Source organism: Mytilus edulis, chromosome 1 (assembly GCF_963676685.1).
Source record: "Mytilus edulis chromosome 1, xbMytEdul2.2, whole genome shotgun sequence".
Classification (NCBI taxonomy): Eukaryota; Metazoa; Mollusca; class Bivalvia; order Mytilida; family Mytilidae; genus Mytilus; species Mytilus edulis.
Window position 1 is genome coordinate 64,967,091 of NC_092344.1, and position 20,188 is coordinate 64,987,278.

The window sequence follows — 20,188 nt, forward strand, 5'->3', positions numbered from 1 at the left end:
CTCTTTCTTGACCGCTAATAATTTTGTTGAGGCGAAAACTAAGATTTTATCATAAAACATGTTCTCGGATTAATTTGCACTTCTCGTAAGTGCAAATTGGAACCACATTTTTTTTTAAGGTAGAACTATCAAACTTGGCAATAACATACCTGTACCCATAGGTAAAGCAATTAAAAAAAAAAAATTGATATGTCTCGCCCCGTTCGGCAGTACGAGTGAAATTAGTGTCAATATCCCATAGGATTTTTTTTTTTCCCTTAGGATTTTTCAAAATCCTACAGGATATTTAGAAATCCTATAGGATAAAGTCATAATCCCATAGGATATTTTTAATCATTACATTTAAAGGATCTACAGAGTTCTGTAAGACATTCTATTTTTATTCAAAACAGTAAATAAGTCATGTTCTTATACACAACATTGCTGTTTATTCTACATGCTGCTGAAAAAGTTATCATTAACATGCGAACAATCAGTTCAATTTATTTCCTATTTCAATAAAACCACTATCCTACATTTCATTATATTGATTATTAAAAAGCATGTATTTGGACACATGGCATTCTGGTATGTTGTGAGCATGGTTGCTGATTTTATATAATAAAGTTTTTTAGTTGACCATGATAGGCTTTGCTCATTATTGAAGGCCTACAGTGGCTCATACTAAGATGTTAATATCTGTGTTGTTCGGTTTCTTGTGATGATTTGTGTCATTGGCAATCATCATCATCATACCACATCCTTTCAAGGTTTAAACATCATGTTCATTTCATACAATTGAAATTGCAATGTCGAATTTTTTTTAACAAATCCAGATATCCAAATGGAAATATTTATTGGTGTTGTATTTCAAACTTACATGCTTTGCTGGGTTGAAGCCTAAAAGAGGCATCACCTTCTTTCTCCACAGTCTGTTAGAGGTGTTTAAAAAAGTTTGTCTTGCTGCTGCACCTGATTCTGGAGGAGCCTCTCTCATGATCTAAAATATAAATTCAGAAATTTGTACTACATTACTACACAAAGGCATTTAATACCTTCATATTCATGGCAAAAAACTCATTGTTTAATTGTGAACTATCACATCCAGGCTGGTATTATCATTTTTTTTACTCTGTAATTAAAAATGCTTGCCATGGACCTAGTTTCAATAAATAAAGAAAAAAAACTTTATTTTGCAATGTTCTCTTAAGTTATGTCAATCCTTATTGGAAATTGAACTAATAATTTACATTAGCTATATCAAAATGCAAATTTAATATAAAAATCCTATAACAAACACAACTTTGCAATTACTTTTGTAGGATAAACTTATTAAAGATCTATTAAAGTTTGTTAATATCCTTTTCATTGACAAGTATTTTCAACTTCTACCTGATAAGAAAATCACAACTATCACACACAATTTGAAACCACCGTAGAGAAAAAGGGGGAGCAGACTATCAGTCAGGAATCTGATGTACAGTAGTTGTCGTTTGTTCATGTAATATATACGAGTTTCTCGTTTCTCGTTTTGTTTATATAGATTAGACCGTTGGTTTTCCCGTTTGAATGGTTTTTCACTAGTAATTTTGGGGCCCTTTATAGTTTGTTGTTCGGTGTGAGCCAAGGCTCCGTGTTGAAGGCTGTACTTTAACCTATAATGGTTTACTTTTTAAATTGTTACTTGGATGGAGAGTTGTCTCATTGGCACTCACACCACATCTTCCTATATCTATGTACCAGTGCACACTTTACAAGGGCAATTACAATAACAGTTTTACTACTGTACAGAATGACTTTTAAAGTTCAATTTTAATCAATATTTTATTGACTTAATAGACCATTGTATTAGATTTAAAAAAAAATCAATTTGGGCATAAATAACATTTAATATTTATTTAACATCATGTGCATCACTATCATGGGTGGTCAATAAAATAAGTAATTTAGTACTCACCCTAAGTTCTTCATGCAGACTCTTATGGACAAACTTTGTCTTTGTCTTTTGTGTAGGCTTACTATTGACTGCTGGTATGTCATCTAAAATTTTCAAAAATAATCAAATTCCAAATTTAAAATCAACAGGAAGGCTCAAACTCTACACATTTAAAATCCTGACATGAATAAAGACGAAGAAACATATAAGAAGCTATAAAACCATAAGAGATCATAATTATTTCATTTCTTAAAATAAATATATTTTAGATTTGCACAAGATGATTTTTTTTAAATATTTACATTACAAATGCTTTCAGCAATTGCTCTGTGATCAATATTTTTCTTAAATTGTACAACACTTTTGGGAAAGTTGGTTCTCCTTGGTTTAAATGAGTCCTGTGGTCTGATGAGTCAACATTGTTAATTTTTTTTCAACCAATTCTATAGTTAATAACTTTTTATGTCATTTCCACGCATTAGGGACGGATTCTGACATTATGTATGTGCCAGTCCCTAGTCAGGAGCATGTTATACATTGATTGCTGTTTCTGGTTGAAGATCGTGTTTGTTTTATTCCTAAATCTTTTCTTTAATTTTTTTACATTTTCTGGTTCCCAACTGATAAGTTTATGCTAAGGGATATCGGGATTACTCATCTTTGAGGGTGGTACAGTGACCTATAGTTGCTTACTTTACAACATTGGATCTCTTGGGTCTGATGAGGAAGATTGTCTCATTAATTCATATCAACTTATTTTTATATTTTAAATATAGCCTAATTAATTCACTTTGTTTAAAGAAATTAGAACAGTATCTCACCAGGACAAGACCAACTTTTTAAAAATCAAAATGCTGAATAATGCAAAAATTTGCTTCTTTTTATATATTTGTCACAAAGGTCAATGAAATGTGTATAATCCATTGTATAAGAGGACAATCTTATTCATTTAATCTATAAACTAAGTACCTTCTAATCTTGCAAACTGTAGGTGTAAACTGTCAAGTGCATCATGAAGGTCTGTTAGAAAGTTGGATCTTGACTTCCTGTTTTCCAAACTTGAAAAGGTTTTATCTACAGCTTTGTATCTGTGCAAGGGGAGGCTTGCCAATATCTCTTCTTCTGCCTGAAGATAAAAATAAATAATCAAAAGATGTTCTCAACTTATAAGCATGTGACCATGCCCTCAATTTAAATGGAATCTCAACTGCCCAAATTAACCTATTTGAATATCTGGGGAGGATGTTACTCATATCAATATAACCCAGTATGCAAGTAGAGGACTCAGACAAAATTGAAATAAAGTCATGTATAATATTGGTTGCATTTTAAAACTTTCAAAAAACCTTAATATTATCCTGATTATGATCAAAACTTGCTCTTAAAGAAGACTCAAGGTTACAAAAAATCAAGCAAAACACTTTTTTATTTCTTAAATAACTTCATTTGTTACACTATTAGTTGTTACTTTATGATAAGGTAGAAAAATCATCCCATTTTTTTGCATCAAACTTGACATTCTTTTTTTAACTCATTGGTAACTATATTTCTTCTGATCATTTTTAAATAAGCTGTACTAAAATTTAACTTTTGTATAATTTAAACCATTTATGTAATTTAAGGTGTTTTTTGTATTTTTCATGTTTTTTATTTTAACTTTTTTTCTCCTATTAGTTCAATAGAAAACAAGTACAGTAACAAAAATAAATTTGCATGCTTCTCTCAAAGGCAGATTTTCCATGGTCAAAGGAACGTGAAATTGGGTAAAAATCTAATTTGGCATTAAACTTAGAAAGATCATACCATAGGGAACATGTGTTCTAAGTTTTAATTTGAATGAACTTCAACCATTGTCAACTTCATCAAAAATTACCTTGACCAAAACTTTAACCTGAAACCCCAACTTTCATTTTTCTATGTAAAGCGGACTGTGAAATTGGGGTCAAAAGTCTACCTAGGCTTAAAATTAGAAAGATCATATCATAAACAAGAAGTGTACAAAGTGTCAAGTTGACTGGACTTCAGCTTCTTCAAAAACTACCTTGACCAAAAACTTTAAGCTGAAACCAGACAAAGACTGACAGACTATCAGACTGACAAAAAAACGGATGCACAAACCAGAAAACATTATGCCCCTCTACATGCTATACTATTGTAGGAGGGGCATAATAAAAATAGCAAAACCCTATATTTAAAAAAAAAGATTATAATAAGCAATGCCCACTTAATAGATTTCACATAACATTAAGTATTGACATGTTTCAGAAAGTGTAGATCACTTTGTATTGGAAAACAGTATTGTTAATTAATAAAAAAAAAATCGCAAATTAATATGAGATTAAAAAGAAATGATAATTTTTTTTTCACCAATTAATATGAGATAAAAAAAAAATGATCTAATATAAAACCATAGTAAACGAATGCATATTTTGAAAGTGACCAAACACTGGATTTTATATCTATATAAATATAAAAAACTTCGTAAATCTCAACGTTTGTTTAGAAGTTACTTAGGCCAGGGAAAAATAATTGTTGATTCCCCATACCTGCCCAGGTATTATATTCTAAATAGCAGAAAACAACAGTCATGACAGCTACATGTATGTCAAAGTACTGGAATTAAAATCTTAGCACTAAAGGTGTAAAAATATTCCAAAATCAACTATCACAAGTGGGTCTCATTGGGGCTAAGCAAGACCTGTGTTAATGGGTTTTGTGTAGGCGTGACACGTGAAATGCAAATTATTGTGCCGTGAAAAACAGGAAATGGAATCTTGCAGGACATGTAATTACAAAAAATGAAAGTTGCTTAACATACATAGTGTAAGTGGGATATGGGCATTTGACAAAACAGTGAGCTGGATCTGGGATCAGAACCCCCAATAAGACCCCCTCAAAGTACTTAGAGCTTTGATTTGAGAGAATCTCTACTGTGATAGACAAGTAGTCCAAAATACCATGACGTCTGAAAGGCTATTTTTCTTTTTTTCTGGCGACACCTTCTTAGATCCTACGACATAGGAAGGCCTCCCAGAAAAATATTAAAATAGCCTTGCCAGACGTCATTGTAGGATGGCATCACATAAAAAAATAAAAATTGCCTTGGCAGATGTCATAATTATTTTAACTACTGTAAAGTAGAGTTTTACATTTATACACATAGCCTCATAGGCACTTGTTCAAGTTGTTTCTATCCATGGGAAGGTTGACTATCCATATAAATAGAATTATAAATATATTGATAGTGGACCTTCCCATGGATAGATATAAGTGCTTGTTATTATATTATACATTTATTGCTAAGATTTCAACCCCTGTGTCAGTGATTGTGAACTTGTCATACTAGTCTACTAGTCCAATTTATTATGCTGTCGAGAAAGGCTATTTTTGATTTTGCTTTAGAAGGTGTCCAAATTTTTATTATCGAAAGACAGTACTAAAACAGCAGAATTATTTGGACTAACTAGTCTATATATTTATATAAAGTCTTTATCATAGATTACAAATATTAATACAGTCTAGTCACCTAATTTCGTGGATACATAAGTTCGTGGACTTCCGGAAATCCTAAATATCTTGCATGCGTGTTATTGTTATGACGTCATCAATGGCATGATTTGATTGCTATAGGATATCCCTACAACAACAACTTACAAAAATGAATCGCGACGTTTCAAGCAAGGTAAGACTTATTACTTATTTATTTAATAAACAAAATGGCTGATTTTACTCATTTCTTTATTTGTCTTATTTCCAACGACCCAATAACTTTATTCCCAAGCTATAATCCCAAATCCACGTGTTGTCTGATTACGCTACTTTCTAATGAACAATATCACATGATAAACAAGGAGATTCCCTGTCAGCCAAAAAAATCTATGGAACGCAATCAGTGTCATATTCTTATATGTTTTAGATGAATTTTAACAATAAAAGATGACTTTTGGTTAATCAAATGAACTTCAAAAAGGAGTTATTTAGTACAATTCTTGTAAATTAAGTTCAACTAACGTCGATAACTGAGTTTTAAAGAGGATTTGTATAAACAGTTTTAACTAATGGTGTATTTATTTGTTTTGTTTGAAAAAAAAAGAGGAGATTTTTGTATCACAAAATAATTAATTTTCATTTTTTATTATTTACAGGTTCAACTTAAATGGCAGAAAAATAAGCTGCTGAAAGAAACTGAAAATAGCAATTATAATATATACATTTGTAAATTATTGGACTGTTTTTCAGTTTTATTTATATTTACCATTTACTATTGACAGTTCTGTATTAACAGTTGGACTACTTTTGAGTAGTGAACATTTGCTTGATTTTAATAAATGTGAACTTTATCTTCTGGGGGGGAAATAATCATGATTCCAAAGGGAAAAAATGACTAAACTGTAGCCTAAGATTTTTTTTTTATAATTAATGGGAAGTAAAATTACTTTTAAATCTGTTACTTATAATTATTTTAATAATATTTAAAAAGTTGAAAAAAAAATCATTTTTTTGGTGTTTCAATTTTTTTAATTTTTTTAAAGATTTTCAGGCTCAATTAAATAAAATTAAATACTTTGTCTTTAAACAATGTTTTATTTAGTTTCACTGATCTGAAAATGTACAAAAATATGCTTGTATGAAATTACAATTATATGCTCACCACTGGGCTTCCATACTGTGTGTTCTTCTTGTGTTATTTTTAGAACGAACTTTTTCCACGAAAAAAGGTGACGTACTTGGCATCATATGCCGATTTGTGTACACTAGAAATGTAGGTCATATAAAAAAAACTAGCTAACGGTAAGAATCAAACTAAGTTGTATTATTTTAATGAAGTTCTAAGGTAACATTATCCACATATAAAACAAATTGTTGTTTTTTAATTTTACCGCATTCCTTGTGAATAGTCTTATATCCACGAATATAGGTGACACTACCGTACCTGTATGTACAAATGATGTATGGGCTCTGCTTTAGTTTAAATGGCTATCAGTGGCGGATCCAGGAATTTTCATAAGTGGGGGCCCACTGACTGGCCTAAGAGGGGGCCCACTGACTGGCCTAAGAGGGGGCCCGCTCCAGTCACGCTTCACTCTGATTACATAAGCAACCAATTTTTTTTCCCAAAAAGCCCTCCACCCCCACTTCCCATAAACCCGCCGTCTATAAATCCGTGGCTCTTTAAAGTCCTTTTGATAATTTATTTCTGACTTACTGTTTTCTGTACTGACTTACGCAGCTAGAATTGGAAAACTTCGGCAGTTTTTTAATCTGGGCACCTAGATGTATAAGTAACGGATGTGAAATAAAATGACGAGAGAGAAACCAGTCAATGTCAATACATAGTTTTAGAATCTGTTGGGAAATGCCAAGGAGTTCCGGATTATCGAGGATTTGTATTGCAAGACCCTTGCAAGACTTACTTTACAAATCCTAGGGATTAATCAGATATTAGAATCTAATAGAAATATATATTTATAAAGTTAGATCGTTCAGTGTTCTCTGTATATATGTCGCTGGTGTTGTCTATTTGGTAATTTAAAATTTTTTATTGACGTAATCATTCTTGTGCGTTCATATCGTACATTATTATAAATATTTAATACATAATTGAATTCTCTGTTGTAATAAGCCATATAACTTATGAGGGGGGGATAGGACCTTTATCGGGACTCCGGGATCGGGTGTTTTTAAGCTCGGGATTTCGGGATTGACCCTTTTGGGATCCGGGAATCCTTTTTTCGGATTTCGGGATGTCGGGATATGCTTTATTTAAATTCGGGACCTCGGGATTTCGTTTTTTCAAGTCCGGGATTTCGGGATCAAGACCCCTCCTATCCCCCCTCACTTATGTAATGTATCACAAATTTTTACAATGGTGCAAGCGTCTTAACTGATTTCGGTTTGACTTGAATAAATTTTAAGATTGTAATAGTTTAATCCTTGTTTAATCGGCTAAGAAGGCAACATTTAACATCAGAATCTGACTGAGGAAGGATATCTGTTATCCAAAATATTAATAAATAATTATATTTATAGTTACCTTTTTATATATTTGGAGTTGTTTTCTACACTTTTCGGACCATATGAGTATTTGGATCGTACGCGTACTTTTTCTAAATACTCGTACGTACGCGTACGGTTGGACTAATTTTAAAATTTACTGATTAAATTCCAATTATATATCAATCACAGATGAAATTAACTGAAATCCCCAACAGTTAAATTGTAGGTGGAATATTTATAATAAAAACTTCATTTTTCGACATTTTAAAAGGGACAATTTTTAGGCCTACAATACTTCAAATAAAACCGGAATTAAAACCGACAAAATACTGGACAGAATTATAAAATATGGAAATCAAACAAAGGTGCCTGTATGTACACATTTAAATTCTTAATTTCAATCGATTTTAAAATGTTCACCTATTCTTTTTATTCATCTAATATTGTAATAACTTTAATTTGTAACAGTCAATAAAAGATGTGTTCGCCAAAAATGAACAAATATTGATCCAAATACATTTATGATCCGGCTTGTACTAGATCGTACAAGTATAATCATACAGTGGAACCGTAAGCGTATGATCGGACCGTACGATTATATAAATACGCATACGATACAGACCGTACGCGTACGGTCTAAATACTCATATGGTCTGTAACTTACATATGTTTCTGTTACAATAAAACATTAAGGCACAGCGTAATTAAAAGGCTTAGATCTATAACATGAAAACTGAAACGAACTTTCATCCCACAAAAGAGAGGGACCTTTATCGGGACTTCGGGATTTCATGTTTTTAACCCTGGATTTCTGAATAATGACTGCACTTCCTCTCATATAAGAGCCCCCTCCATACAACGATTAGTCCAACCCAAAATTAAACTTTCCCAAAGACAGTTAGGGGTTTGAGTTAAAAAAAATCATTATAAAAGATTTGCGTAATTAAATCGTATATTTCATAAAGAGAATTAACTATGATTTATATGTAGAAAGTCCTTGATTTATAGTACTGTAGAATCTCAGGGGCGGATGCAGGAATTTTTGAAAGGGGGGGGGTGCTAACCCAGGGCAAACAGGGCAAAAAGGGGGGGGGTGCAAAACATATGTCCCGATACAAATGCATTGATCGGCAAAAATAAAGGGGGGTGCGCACCCCCGGAACCCCCCCCCCCCTGGATCCGCCACTGAATCTATCATATACTATTTTTTTTTCTAAGCAGTATTATGAGTATATAAGACATGTATAATGATTTCAATCTTTTTTAGACGTTAAAAGTTTATAACCCGTTTAACTGATCTTTACTTATACAAAATTACAACAAATGGAAGTTTTTAACGACCTTGACTGGCTATACAAAATTCTAGACCGACTGAAATATTTAAATGACACTACACAGTATAACCCTTTAAAATATAAGACATACCGCCCCTCCCCTCTGACTCTTACATAAATAACATGTAAAATGAAAAAGTACAAAAGGCTACAATTCGATCAGTTTTCGTGATTATTTCAATTAATTATAAAGAAAATATTTACATTGAACTATAGTACATGCAGTATATATATGAAAAGTGAAAACTATTCATCTAGTTTTCCATGTTTCATTCATAATAGGACATTTTTTCTGTTTTTAAAATTGATATACAGTATTATTTAAGTTTCTCTAATTCTATGGAAATTTATCCCTTTCCGAACCCATTTTATAAAAAAATTTAATCAACGTGTGGTTGCTGGTGATCTCAAAAGATCATTGGATGATTTTAAGGGTCGTGACTAACATTAGCTAACTGGATGAATCAAAATATGATAACAGGGCTCTAACAGGTGTTAATGAAATTGACAACTGCGTGCAATGTGAAAGGCACTCGAAAGGGGATTTTCAGTTAAAAAAAAAGAAAATGTCTTTTAATCATTAAAAAAACAGATTCTTACATATTTACTCGTTGATTATCGGATTTATCCAATCTCGATAGTTAAATTATAGATTTTAAAGTCCTCGCCGAGGCGGCTCGGACTTTAAAATTGATAATCCACTGGTATCAATGTAAGAATCTATATTTATCAACACCAACAACCATTATGAGATTTTATGGAACTTTGACAGAAGCTTCCTTGTGATCATTAGACATGAATAGCTGGTATCAAGAACAATAAAACAAATTCACAGACCACTGAATAAAAATGAAAAGAATGACAAGTGTTGTTTTTTTTATTTTAATGCAAGGCTCTGATATTTCTCCTGAAAACTTTTAATCTATTCTTTTTTTAGCCAGGAAACGTGAAAAAACATCAAATGTATTAAAAGACAAGGAGACAGACTTCAATGTTATCAACAACCTTGTGAATTCGCCATGCTGTGAGAAAAAATGTTTAAACACCAGTAATGTCCAGACAATTCAGACCTGTAGAGCTATGTTCTATAAAAAGACACAAGAGGAACAGTCAGATTTCATTGAGAGAAACATAAGGTAAGTTTATTTATGAATTAAATTTTATTTACTACAAGTGTGCTTAACTGATCTTGACTGGCTGTATGTCATTAAAAGAATGATTATATATAATATATGGCAATTATGTGTACATTTACATTTAATGAATGGCTATTATCTATTTTGAATTTATTGAACCATAAAACTAATTTTTGACTCTTCACATTGAATAAGAGTCAAAAATTAGTTTTATGGTTCAATAAAATCTAAATAAATTATTGCCATTCATTACAAATAAATTTTTATTAACATTAACAACGTACATACATGTTGGTGGATGAATACACAACATGAGAGTGGGCGGGTCGCCATCAACATTGACAACATTGAAAATAAAACTAATAATTTTAACCAACATGACCAATGAGAAGACAGTAAAAACACCAAATTTATTTATACTGATATACATGTGTACATGGTTTCTGTTGACTATAGCTGTCTTGAATTAATAACAAGGGCCTAATGATGATTATGATTAGTTGATTATCTAGGACTGAATTTTTGTTTATTTGATAATCTTGTTATATATATATAATATAATTTATTATGCAATTACTTGGACATCCCCATTTAGAGCTTCAATCTTATTGACCAATTTTATGAAACTTAATCTATAACCAATCGAACATGTGTTATGAAAATTCAATTCTCCTGAAAAGTTTTAAACATTCAATAGTGACAATACCATTTGTTAAAAAATATGTCATATTGTAGGTGTAGTACCTTTGACATTTTAACATAACACAAGTTCGTAAAACTAAAATGGAAAATCATGTGGACTTAAGATATACTTTTTCAACTGTTTTTTTTTCATCATGTACACAGGTGCAATGATGCCAGTTTAGAAGACAAACAGTTGACTTTTGTGCTGACTGGTAGAAGAGTATGTGAATATGCATGGAGGATTGTGTACGGCATTAAAAGAAGGAGGTATGCTACCTTATAAGTGCAAATAAATTAGTTCATGGGATACACATTCTTATGATGGCAACCCAACATCAAAGTAGAGAGGGGGACTCCTTGTTCAAGTGGTATAAGTAGTAACTACTGTAAGCACTAGCCAGTCAACTCTCAGCTTGTGGGTTTGAACTCTTCTCATGTGGGTGCACTCAACCCCAACCTTAATTGTGCACTGTTCCAAAGACAAAGTATGGGGGGGGAGTACTTTTTTTATTTGACCCTCCTTCCCGTACAATTACTTCTGGAAAAGCTAGACTAGAATGGTAAGTTTTACTATCAAAGGAAGGTGTTTTTTTTCTGGTTACCCCTGCTTCCCCCACCAATAAAAACAGGCAGCTAAAAAGTATTGCCTTAAAGTAACACTAAAAACCAAGAAAACCAAATCTGTTCAAATCAAAAAAAGTGATTCCACATTCTGTTGCAGTCTACAAATACCTGGTTAATTTTTATGGAATTGATAAACCGATTAAACAGCTATCCATGAGGAGGTTGTTAACAACTACTTTTCACTGTTAGGCCATTAACAATGGAAACCACATATTGTAGAGTTAATTATTAAGCTCACATAACAAGAAGCCTTTTAATTGAGAAATCAAATAGCCAGATTTAATGCTAAAGCAATCATAAAAAAAATAATGATAGACAGCAAGGAACAGCCATTAATTCAGAGGGTCAGGCCAATAAAGTATGTGGCAAGGTTAAACATATCCAAACAGATAACAGATGATCACTTTCCTTATATTATGTGTGTTGCTCAATTTTTTAAGACATAAACAAATTCTGAAGGTCTCTTTTACATGCTATTTATGAAACTTTGACAGGTCTCAAAAATGGCATTGGGAAAATTATGTTTCTATCAAGTAGTCTTGGTGGTTTTTTTTATCAACAAATTACACATTTCCTTAAAAGAATTTCCAAATTGATGTCAAATAATCCTAGTAAATAAAACAACTTAAATTAGGAGTGGTATTAGCCTGTTGTATTTTTTACATTTTTAACTTTCAGGTATTACTACATGAAAAAGAAATGTAGGTCTACTCATGAAGATTTAGACAATTCTGACAAAAGATGTAGCCAACAATACAAGAGCAGGCAGTACCTTGAGGCAAAGAGTTTTGTGACAGGTCTATGCAAAAGATATGGTGATGATCAGCCTGACATTCTGGAAATACATTTGCCATCATGTCTCTCTATTCTACAAGTTTGGACCGATTACAAATCTTCCTGTGAGAATTTAGCCTCGCCCTACTTATCTTACCAGAGGTTCTATGGAATGTGGATAGAAGAGTTTCCTCATGTAAAGATTCCAAAGGTTTGTATGGAATAACATTTAGAACAAAAAATGTTGGTTTTTGAAAATGATAAGCAGATAAAATTAATATACAGATTTTTAAATTATATCTGAATGCACACTCAACATATATATGCTTTCATCTGTATTTCACAAAATTGCTTAATATGTACAAAATATATTTTTTTGTTAAGTAATGACAAGCACCAATTTATTTCCAATAATAATGTGTCAAAATGTCAATTATGTCTGAGTCAACATGATTTTGAAATATAATTTTTATTCTCCACTTATGTTAAATTAAGGTCGTGTTGTATGATGTGTTGTAAAACTAATCTTAAGACTAAGAGTCCATTGACATGGATTTAGGTAACTAAATGTCACCATGGACCTTCAAAATGAAACTATATTTCAATCTTTTAGTTATAAAAATAAATTAAATTATGTGGCAATTCTATAATAATTTATTGGTATGGCAGTGACTTTATATCATACCTCCAGCCTTATGTTATATAATTAACTCCTTCGTCATGATAACAAATATCCTTTCATGCTTAAATTGATACATTCATAGAATTAAATAGAGATATATATATGTATATACAATAAATATTGTTTTTCTTTATAGTATCAGAAGCTCAGCAAATGTAATGAGTGTGTAATCTTTAAAGAAACCATCAGCAAGAAACTGACAAAGATTGATTTGGGAGAGCTGAAAGACAAGAGAAGAGCACACTTGCTACTTCAAGAGTAAGAATTTTATTCACTCTTAAAAAAGATTTTTTTACTTTTCATGATTGATACAAATACATCAACATTATTAGCCCAACTGAACTTTTTCTTCTATAAAAAATCTCTGCAACAATCTCCTTGGGTTAATAGTATACTTAAAGGTGGTCAATGACCATGCCTTCAAACCGAAATTGCTAACATATTGTAAAAAAAAGATCATTGGGGGTTAATGCAATTTGTCAGATTATCCTGAAAGCTGCTATTATTGAGGAAAATATGATGAGAGATGTTATGTTGTGATCTGCCAATTAATACAAATCCTTCTTTTGACTTGTTATGGAGTAATTGATCTTGGTGACATCTTCCGTTTTTATATAAAAAAAAGAAGAAGATATGGTATGATTGCCAAAGATACAACCCCCCACAAGAGACCAAATGACACCGAAATTACCAACTTTAGGACACCAACTTCATTTAACAATGAGGTCTTTAGTTAGTTTAGTCACTACTGTGCAAAGAAATGTATTTTTCCTAACATCACTACACCTTGATGTTGGGCAATTATTCCATTTAGGATAACTCACCACTTCTAAAAAATGTGTTGGGTATAGGTAACAAAGGTCATGGAATTAGCACAACTATTAGTTATTTGTGAGTGGTATGTTATATTTTGATTTTTTTTTCAGAATATGCAGGGAAAAATATTATAAACATATTAAGAAATCCAAAGAACATCCAAGCATGTATACATCAGTTATCATTGACAATATGGACCAGTCTAAAACCAATCTACCACGGTTTCCATTACATTTCAAGGTAAATTTATTTTATAAGGACCAAGGTTCAGATTGCATTTATTTCCCCAAAACATATTGTCTATAATACATGCAAAGCTTTTCAATATATATAGTTCATTTCATTGGATATTTTTCTAGGACATGACATACCTATTTATGTTTGAATAATCCTTTTCTTAATTGCTGATTTTATACCCTCTCCGCCTAATTTGTTAAGGCATATTGAATCTTATCATGCTTATTGTGACGTCAAGAAAAAACAAGAAACGGTAACTTTAAATAAAACGACCTCATATTTGATATTTATTCAACAGCTTGACAGTGATGACGTGTGATACAAAAAACATCATGAGATTTGTCGGATACCTTACTCTTGTTGGCATTTACTTTGATTTTTTTAATATTTGAAGGAACTCAACACATGTCATAATTTTATATCAATGACTTTATTTGGTCTGCAGCTCAACAAAGATAAGTAACATTTGCACCTTCAGTTAAGTCAGATAACTACTTCCTGTTTGCTAATATTTTGAATTATGATTGCATTCTTGTTATTAAATTATGAGCACATGTTTTTAAACCTCTTTTTTTTCAGAATGAATCAACTCTTGAAAAAATGCACCACCATGTTACAGGTGTTTTATGTCATGGATTAAATAAGGCCTATACATTTACATGGACAGATCAGTTTTCATCTGATTGTAATATCACCCTGAATTGTTTGATGGCTGTGTTGGGTGATGTAGCAGCAGTAAGTATTAAATCTCAAGTTTAATGAGAAACAATTGACTTGAAGTTTTCATGCGAGAGAATAACACATTTTCATTTATTTTGCAATTCATGCAACAACTAAAGTGTAAAGAAGCCACTTTTAGTCCATTAATTTTAAATATCAAAGATATGAAAGTTACAGTTGTGATATGACTGCCAATTAGAAAATATAACCAATGATTTCAAATGACAGACATTGGGAAATATTACAGATAAATCTAAGTTAGCATTACTATTTAATAAGAAATAATTGGACAGGGTTGCTTTAAAACCCTTGATGTTGTATACATCACTAAAGGTAATTACTTTTTGGGCCAAGTGGCAAGAAGTATGTAATTCAGCTTAAATTTTGGTGGCTTCATTTTCATAACTATGATATCATAAAAGGATAGACATATGAAGGCTTTTCTCACTAATAACACTTAAAAAAGTAACTTTATTTTTGTAAAATTGAATATAAAAAAGGATAGTATAAAAAAAGAACATGTGGTATGATTGCCAATGAGACGACTATCCACAAAAGACCAAAATGACACAAACATAAACAACTATAGGTCAACGTACGGCCTTCAACAATGAGCAAAGCCCGTACTGCATAGTCAGCTATAGAAGGCCCCGATAAGACAATGTAAAACAATTCAAATGAGAAAACTGACGGCCTTATTTTTGTAAAAAAATGAACAAAAACAAATATGTAACACATAAACAAACGACAACCCCTGAATTACAGGCTCCTGACTTGGGACAGGCACATACTTAAATAATGTTGCAGGGTTAAACATGTTAGCAGGATGCCAACCCACCCCCCTAACCTGGGACAGTGGTATATCAGTACAACATAAGAATGAACTATTAAAATCAGTTGAAAAAGGCTTAACTCATCAGATAGACAAAAAATACAAGTGAACGTGGCTGGTTACTTATACATCCTGACACAAGGAACAGATCTGAGAGTACTCGCAGTTATCTGACAGCTAGTTCAAAGCCACTAACAACTAATAAAAATATCATGCCTCTAAGACTAAACTAGAGTCTAGGTATGGTTGTCAATGAACTTATTATGCACAGAGACAATGTTGTAGACAATTATAGGTGAAAGTATGGGCTTCTATAGTGATCAAAACCCTACCCTATACTTTACTAAAACGCCAAGGGATGACAAAATGGAAAACAAATTTAAACCTGATTTTAAGAAAAATATTTCATGATAAAAGATGAAAATGAAACAAGTCATTCATGCAGTGTGACCAGTTAACAAACATATTTCTCAAACTAAGCCTGGACTTAAAATCTGTATAGCTAGAAAAAATATATTATGTTTGGTGTAATAGGATAGATAACTTTTAACTGTGATTATATGATGTATAATATGTAAAGCTAATTCCTTTTTTTTTCTAGGAAAATGGTGGTTTACCTCCTACATTATATATTCAAGCTGACAATTCCCCAAAGGACAACAAAAATAAATATGTGATAATGTTCCTAGCAATGTTGGTGAAAATGGAAATTGTGAAAAAGGTATTTTTTTTATTTTTTTTGCATTTATTGTATTTTAAAATAAACAATAAAAACACTTTTTTGCTATATCATAGAATTGAGAATAGAAATGGGAAATGTGTCAAAGAGACAAAAATTCTACCAAAGAGTAGATATATATCAGTAATGAGTATATGCTTGTCATTTCATCAACAACAAAAAATCACTAACTTATAAAAAGAAAAGAGAAAAATTTTGATTAAAACAAAAATAGAAGTGCTTGTTGTAGTCACAGATTCTAAAAAATGAATGTAAGACAATTGCTCAAAGGGGTTAAATCAAGCTGTCAAATTTATTTTTGCTGATTTGTCACAATTTTTTTATGTTTATCACTTTTTCCAATACTGTATGCAATAGATCAACTGTATAAGATGTATTGAAATATTTCCAGCGTAGATAGCTAAGATACCTGTCCAGCAAGTTTTATTGGCCTCCATCCTTTTTTTATGATTCATTGATAATTTTTTGTGTTTTGGTCTCACTCTGTTATTTGGTTTAGGGACTGACTGTAAGATTTGTTTATAATATAAGAAGATGTGATATGAATACCAAATAAACATCTCTCCATCCAAGTCACAATTGGTAAAAGTAGACCATTATAGGTCAGAGTATGGTCTTCAACACAGACCCTACCAATTTTTTGACAGCTGTATAGCAAGTCAAGGTTGTTGATACTTCCATAATCATAACAGAGCCTTGTTATTGGTGATACATTAAATAATGCTTCATATTTAGGGCTTTGGAAATAAAATCAATGGTCAGTAGAGCAGGCAATACATTTCAGTATGTGGTCTTTTGTTATTTCTAATGTGCTGCAAAAAGTATTGGCACTCACTAAATTTGGTTGAACTGTGTGAGATTTGAAATTAAAGCATAAATTAGTTATTACAAAGCTATATTTTTTTGTTTTGTTTTGCAGATTAAGCTTACATTCCTCATGGTGGGTCACACCCATGAGGATGTTGATCAGCTATTCAGCAGGATATCTGTTAAGGCATCAAAAGAAAAAACAACAACCATCCCAAGCCTTTTGGATCTGATTAAAAGATCATTTACACCACAACCCATCACGAAACATATGGAATCCCTTTACGATTTCCGGGATCAGATGGCGTATCCATCCAGTCTAGCTGGGATTAAAAGTCAGCATGTCTTTAAACTGACGAAAGATGGAGAGAGAGTCTACTTAGCAATGAAAGAGTGGCCTTTGAAGTCATCGCCATACAAAACATTGGAGCTGACTGACATATTGCAGACGCTAGATATGCCAAAGAAGGTTGAACCAAACATGGAAAAGATTGGTGGGATTATTCAACTGATGAGAAGAGATCTTCCGAAATGGGTACAGAATGGGAAGCTAAACCGAGAAGAAGAACTTTGGTGGCTGAACTACCTGTCCACCCTGGAGAAAACAAGACGCCCTGTACCTAAGACTCCTTTGCCACAAAATATGGGACGATATAAGATACCTCAACATGAGCAACCAGCTGTGGAAGGTAATTTGTTGGCTGCCATCAACAATCACATACAAACTTTTGAAAGAAATACTGCTGTCCGGATTGTAACACACAGACCACGAGTTTAAGAACTCAAACTTATTCTCTTCTGTATACTTTGTATTTTTGTATATATTTAGCTCCTACATGTCCTAGGAACATTTGATAAATAATTTTCTTATGCCATATGAGCATCAAATTTTTAAATGAAATGATTTCTGTATGTTTGTTTAAAAGGTTTACTCAGAAACTTGTAGCTGCTGTCCTTTAGTGGAGACAGTTCAGCATTTTATATGCATGATAAATGACAACATATTTAATCAGATGTCTTTCTGTAAAAAAAATCATTTGCATAAATGTACAGTACTGTATTTTGCCATTGTTGTATGGAATTCTGATTCATGATCATTTTGTAAACTAATTCTTTATGTATAGCAGTGTATATCTTTAATGTTCACAAATGTACATATGTTAATATAAAAAAATAATTTGTAGATAATATTTTAATTGCAATTGTATGTGTTTTGACAAGTGAAGTCAATATTAGTATCATTTATTTATTTTTCAATTGTGAGTAGTTATTTGTATTCTGAAGGAAGATGGGGTTAGTATCAACTTTCTGGATAAAAGCTGATTTAAGCTGATTTTTTCTCATGAAAATCAATACTGATACATATTTTCTTATTGATTCCACATTTAATTAGAATGCAGTGTATCAATAAGTCATTTAATGAGAATTGTAATAAGAATAAGTAATTGTGGCCTTACTCCTTTTCTTTTGTACAAGGTGAAAAATAGAAATCTTCAATTGAAATGTATCCATGTAACATTGTAGACAATAGAACATAACTTTTTTTACTGGTATTTCTTTTATAAGTCAGTGATTTTTGCATTGAATTATTGACAACTAATGAATATATAAATATATATACATGTATATCTGAGATGATTTACCTGTGTTACTTTCAAATAGAGAGAAATGTGTTTATATGTATATTTTCCATAGTTCTTTTGTAAATACAAAATAAATATGTTATGTCAAAAACAAGTCTTTTTTATTATTTGTCTGTCTTAGTATAATAGAACAGTTTTTAACTCTTTTAAGTTTGTGAAAGTTTCTAGGTTGGCCTTTCATCAACTTTATACTGGTACTTCATTTTCCATTTATGACCAATGCACCTCATTGTTCTATAGTTTGTGTATTAAAAGAAAAAAGAGAATGTGTGAAATATTTGTAGAGTTTTTAAATTTAATCATTTAAGGTGGTACCTAACACTACAGGGAGATAACTCTGTAAAATCAGTGAAACGTTTTAATGACGTTGTGTTGTAAAGGGAATATTAAGCTTCTCAATATTTACAACTCAGTCGCATTTTTCGCAATAATAAAAACCTCGCATTAATTTCTGAATTTACAGTATTTTACTTGTTTGTACTAAAGTCACATATATATGGCTTTTGGCTGTGAAAATTTTGCAGTCTACTTGTTAGAGTTTGTTTCTAATGTCATTTCTAATGAAAGGAAAAACTTCTGAAATTTGGTTTGCAATTGTATTTTAAGAAATTGTCATTTCTCATTTTAATGATGGTTATTAAGGCTCTGCACCTTTAGTTGTGGCTTATTGACTCAATGATTTGCCAAATTTTGATATCAAACAATCACACTACAATAAAAAAAAATTATATATTGAGGATAAAGGTTTTCCCATCTTGACTACCTGTGAGCGTCTTGCATGGTTGTTTTTTAATCAAAATCAAAACACTCGTACACACAACACCATACATATATTTATGGAAAAAAGGCAAATCGGATAAAACTCTCTCATAGCACAAAATTTACATTTATCAAATTGAAAGACAAAAGATATCCTAAGGGACAAAATTAATCCTACGGGAAAGAAAAAAATCATAATGGAGAATAAATATCCTATAGGACAAATAATATCCCTTAGGAAAAATAAAATATTCTATAAGACAAATTATATCCCTTAGGAAAAATAAAATATCCTATAGGACAAATTATATCCCTTAGGAAAATTAAATATCCTAAGGGAGAAAAAATATCCCATAGGACATATTAAATCCCTGGGGAGAAATAATTAATCCTAAGGGACATTTTTTATTGAAAATAGTCTTCAATTATATTCCTATAGGATAAATTTTATCCTATAGGATTTAAGATATTTTTAAAAAATCCTATAGG

The 20,188-nt window shown here is 31.5% G+C and overlaps 1 protein-coding gene and 1 long non-coding RNA gene across 2 annotated transcripts; one reads left to right on the plus strand and one right to left on the minus strand.

Moving 5' to 3' along the window:
• Positions 1-853: 853 nt before the first annotated feature.
• Positions 854-7,225, minus strand: LOC139519850 (uncharacterized). The gene is made up of 4 exons (XR_011663695.1): positions 7,122-7,225; positions 2,885-3,041; positions 1,937-2,019; positions 854-979 (listed from the first exon to the last, which is right to left on the minus strand). It is a non-coding gene; the product is annotated as an uncharacterized lncRNA (long non-coding RNA).
• Positions 7,226-9,296: 2,071 nt separating this feature from the next.
• On the plus strand, positions 9,297-18,911 carry LOC139527479 (uncharacterized). The gene is made up of 9 exons (XM_071323002.1): positions 9,297-9,309; positions 10,184-10,382; positions 11,229-11,333; positions 12,369-12,675; positions 13,283-13,404; positions 14,073-14,202; positions 14,779-14,934; positions 16,353-16,472; positions 17,410-18,911. The coding sequence occupies exons 1-9, from the start codon at positions 9,297-9,299 to the stop codon at positions 18,073-18,075; spliced, it is 1,818 nt and encodes a 605-aa protein (XP_071179103.1). The 3' UTR covers positions 18,076-18,911.
• The last annotated feature ends 1,277 nt before the right edge of the window (positions 18,912-20,188 follow it).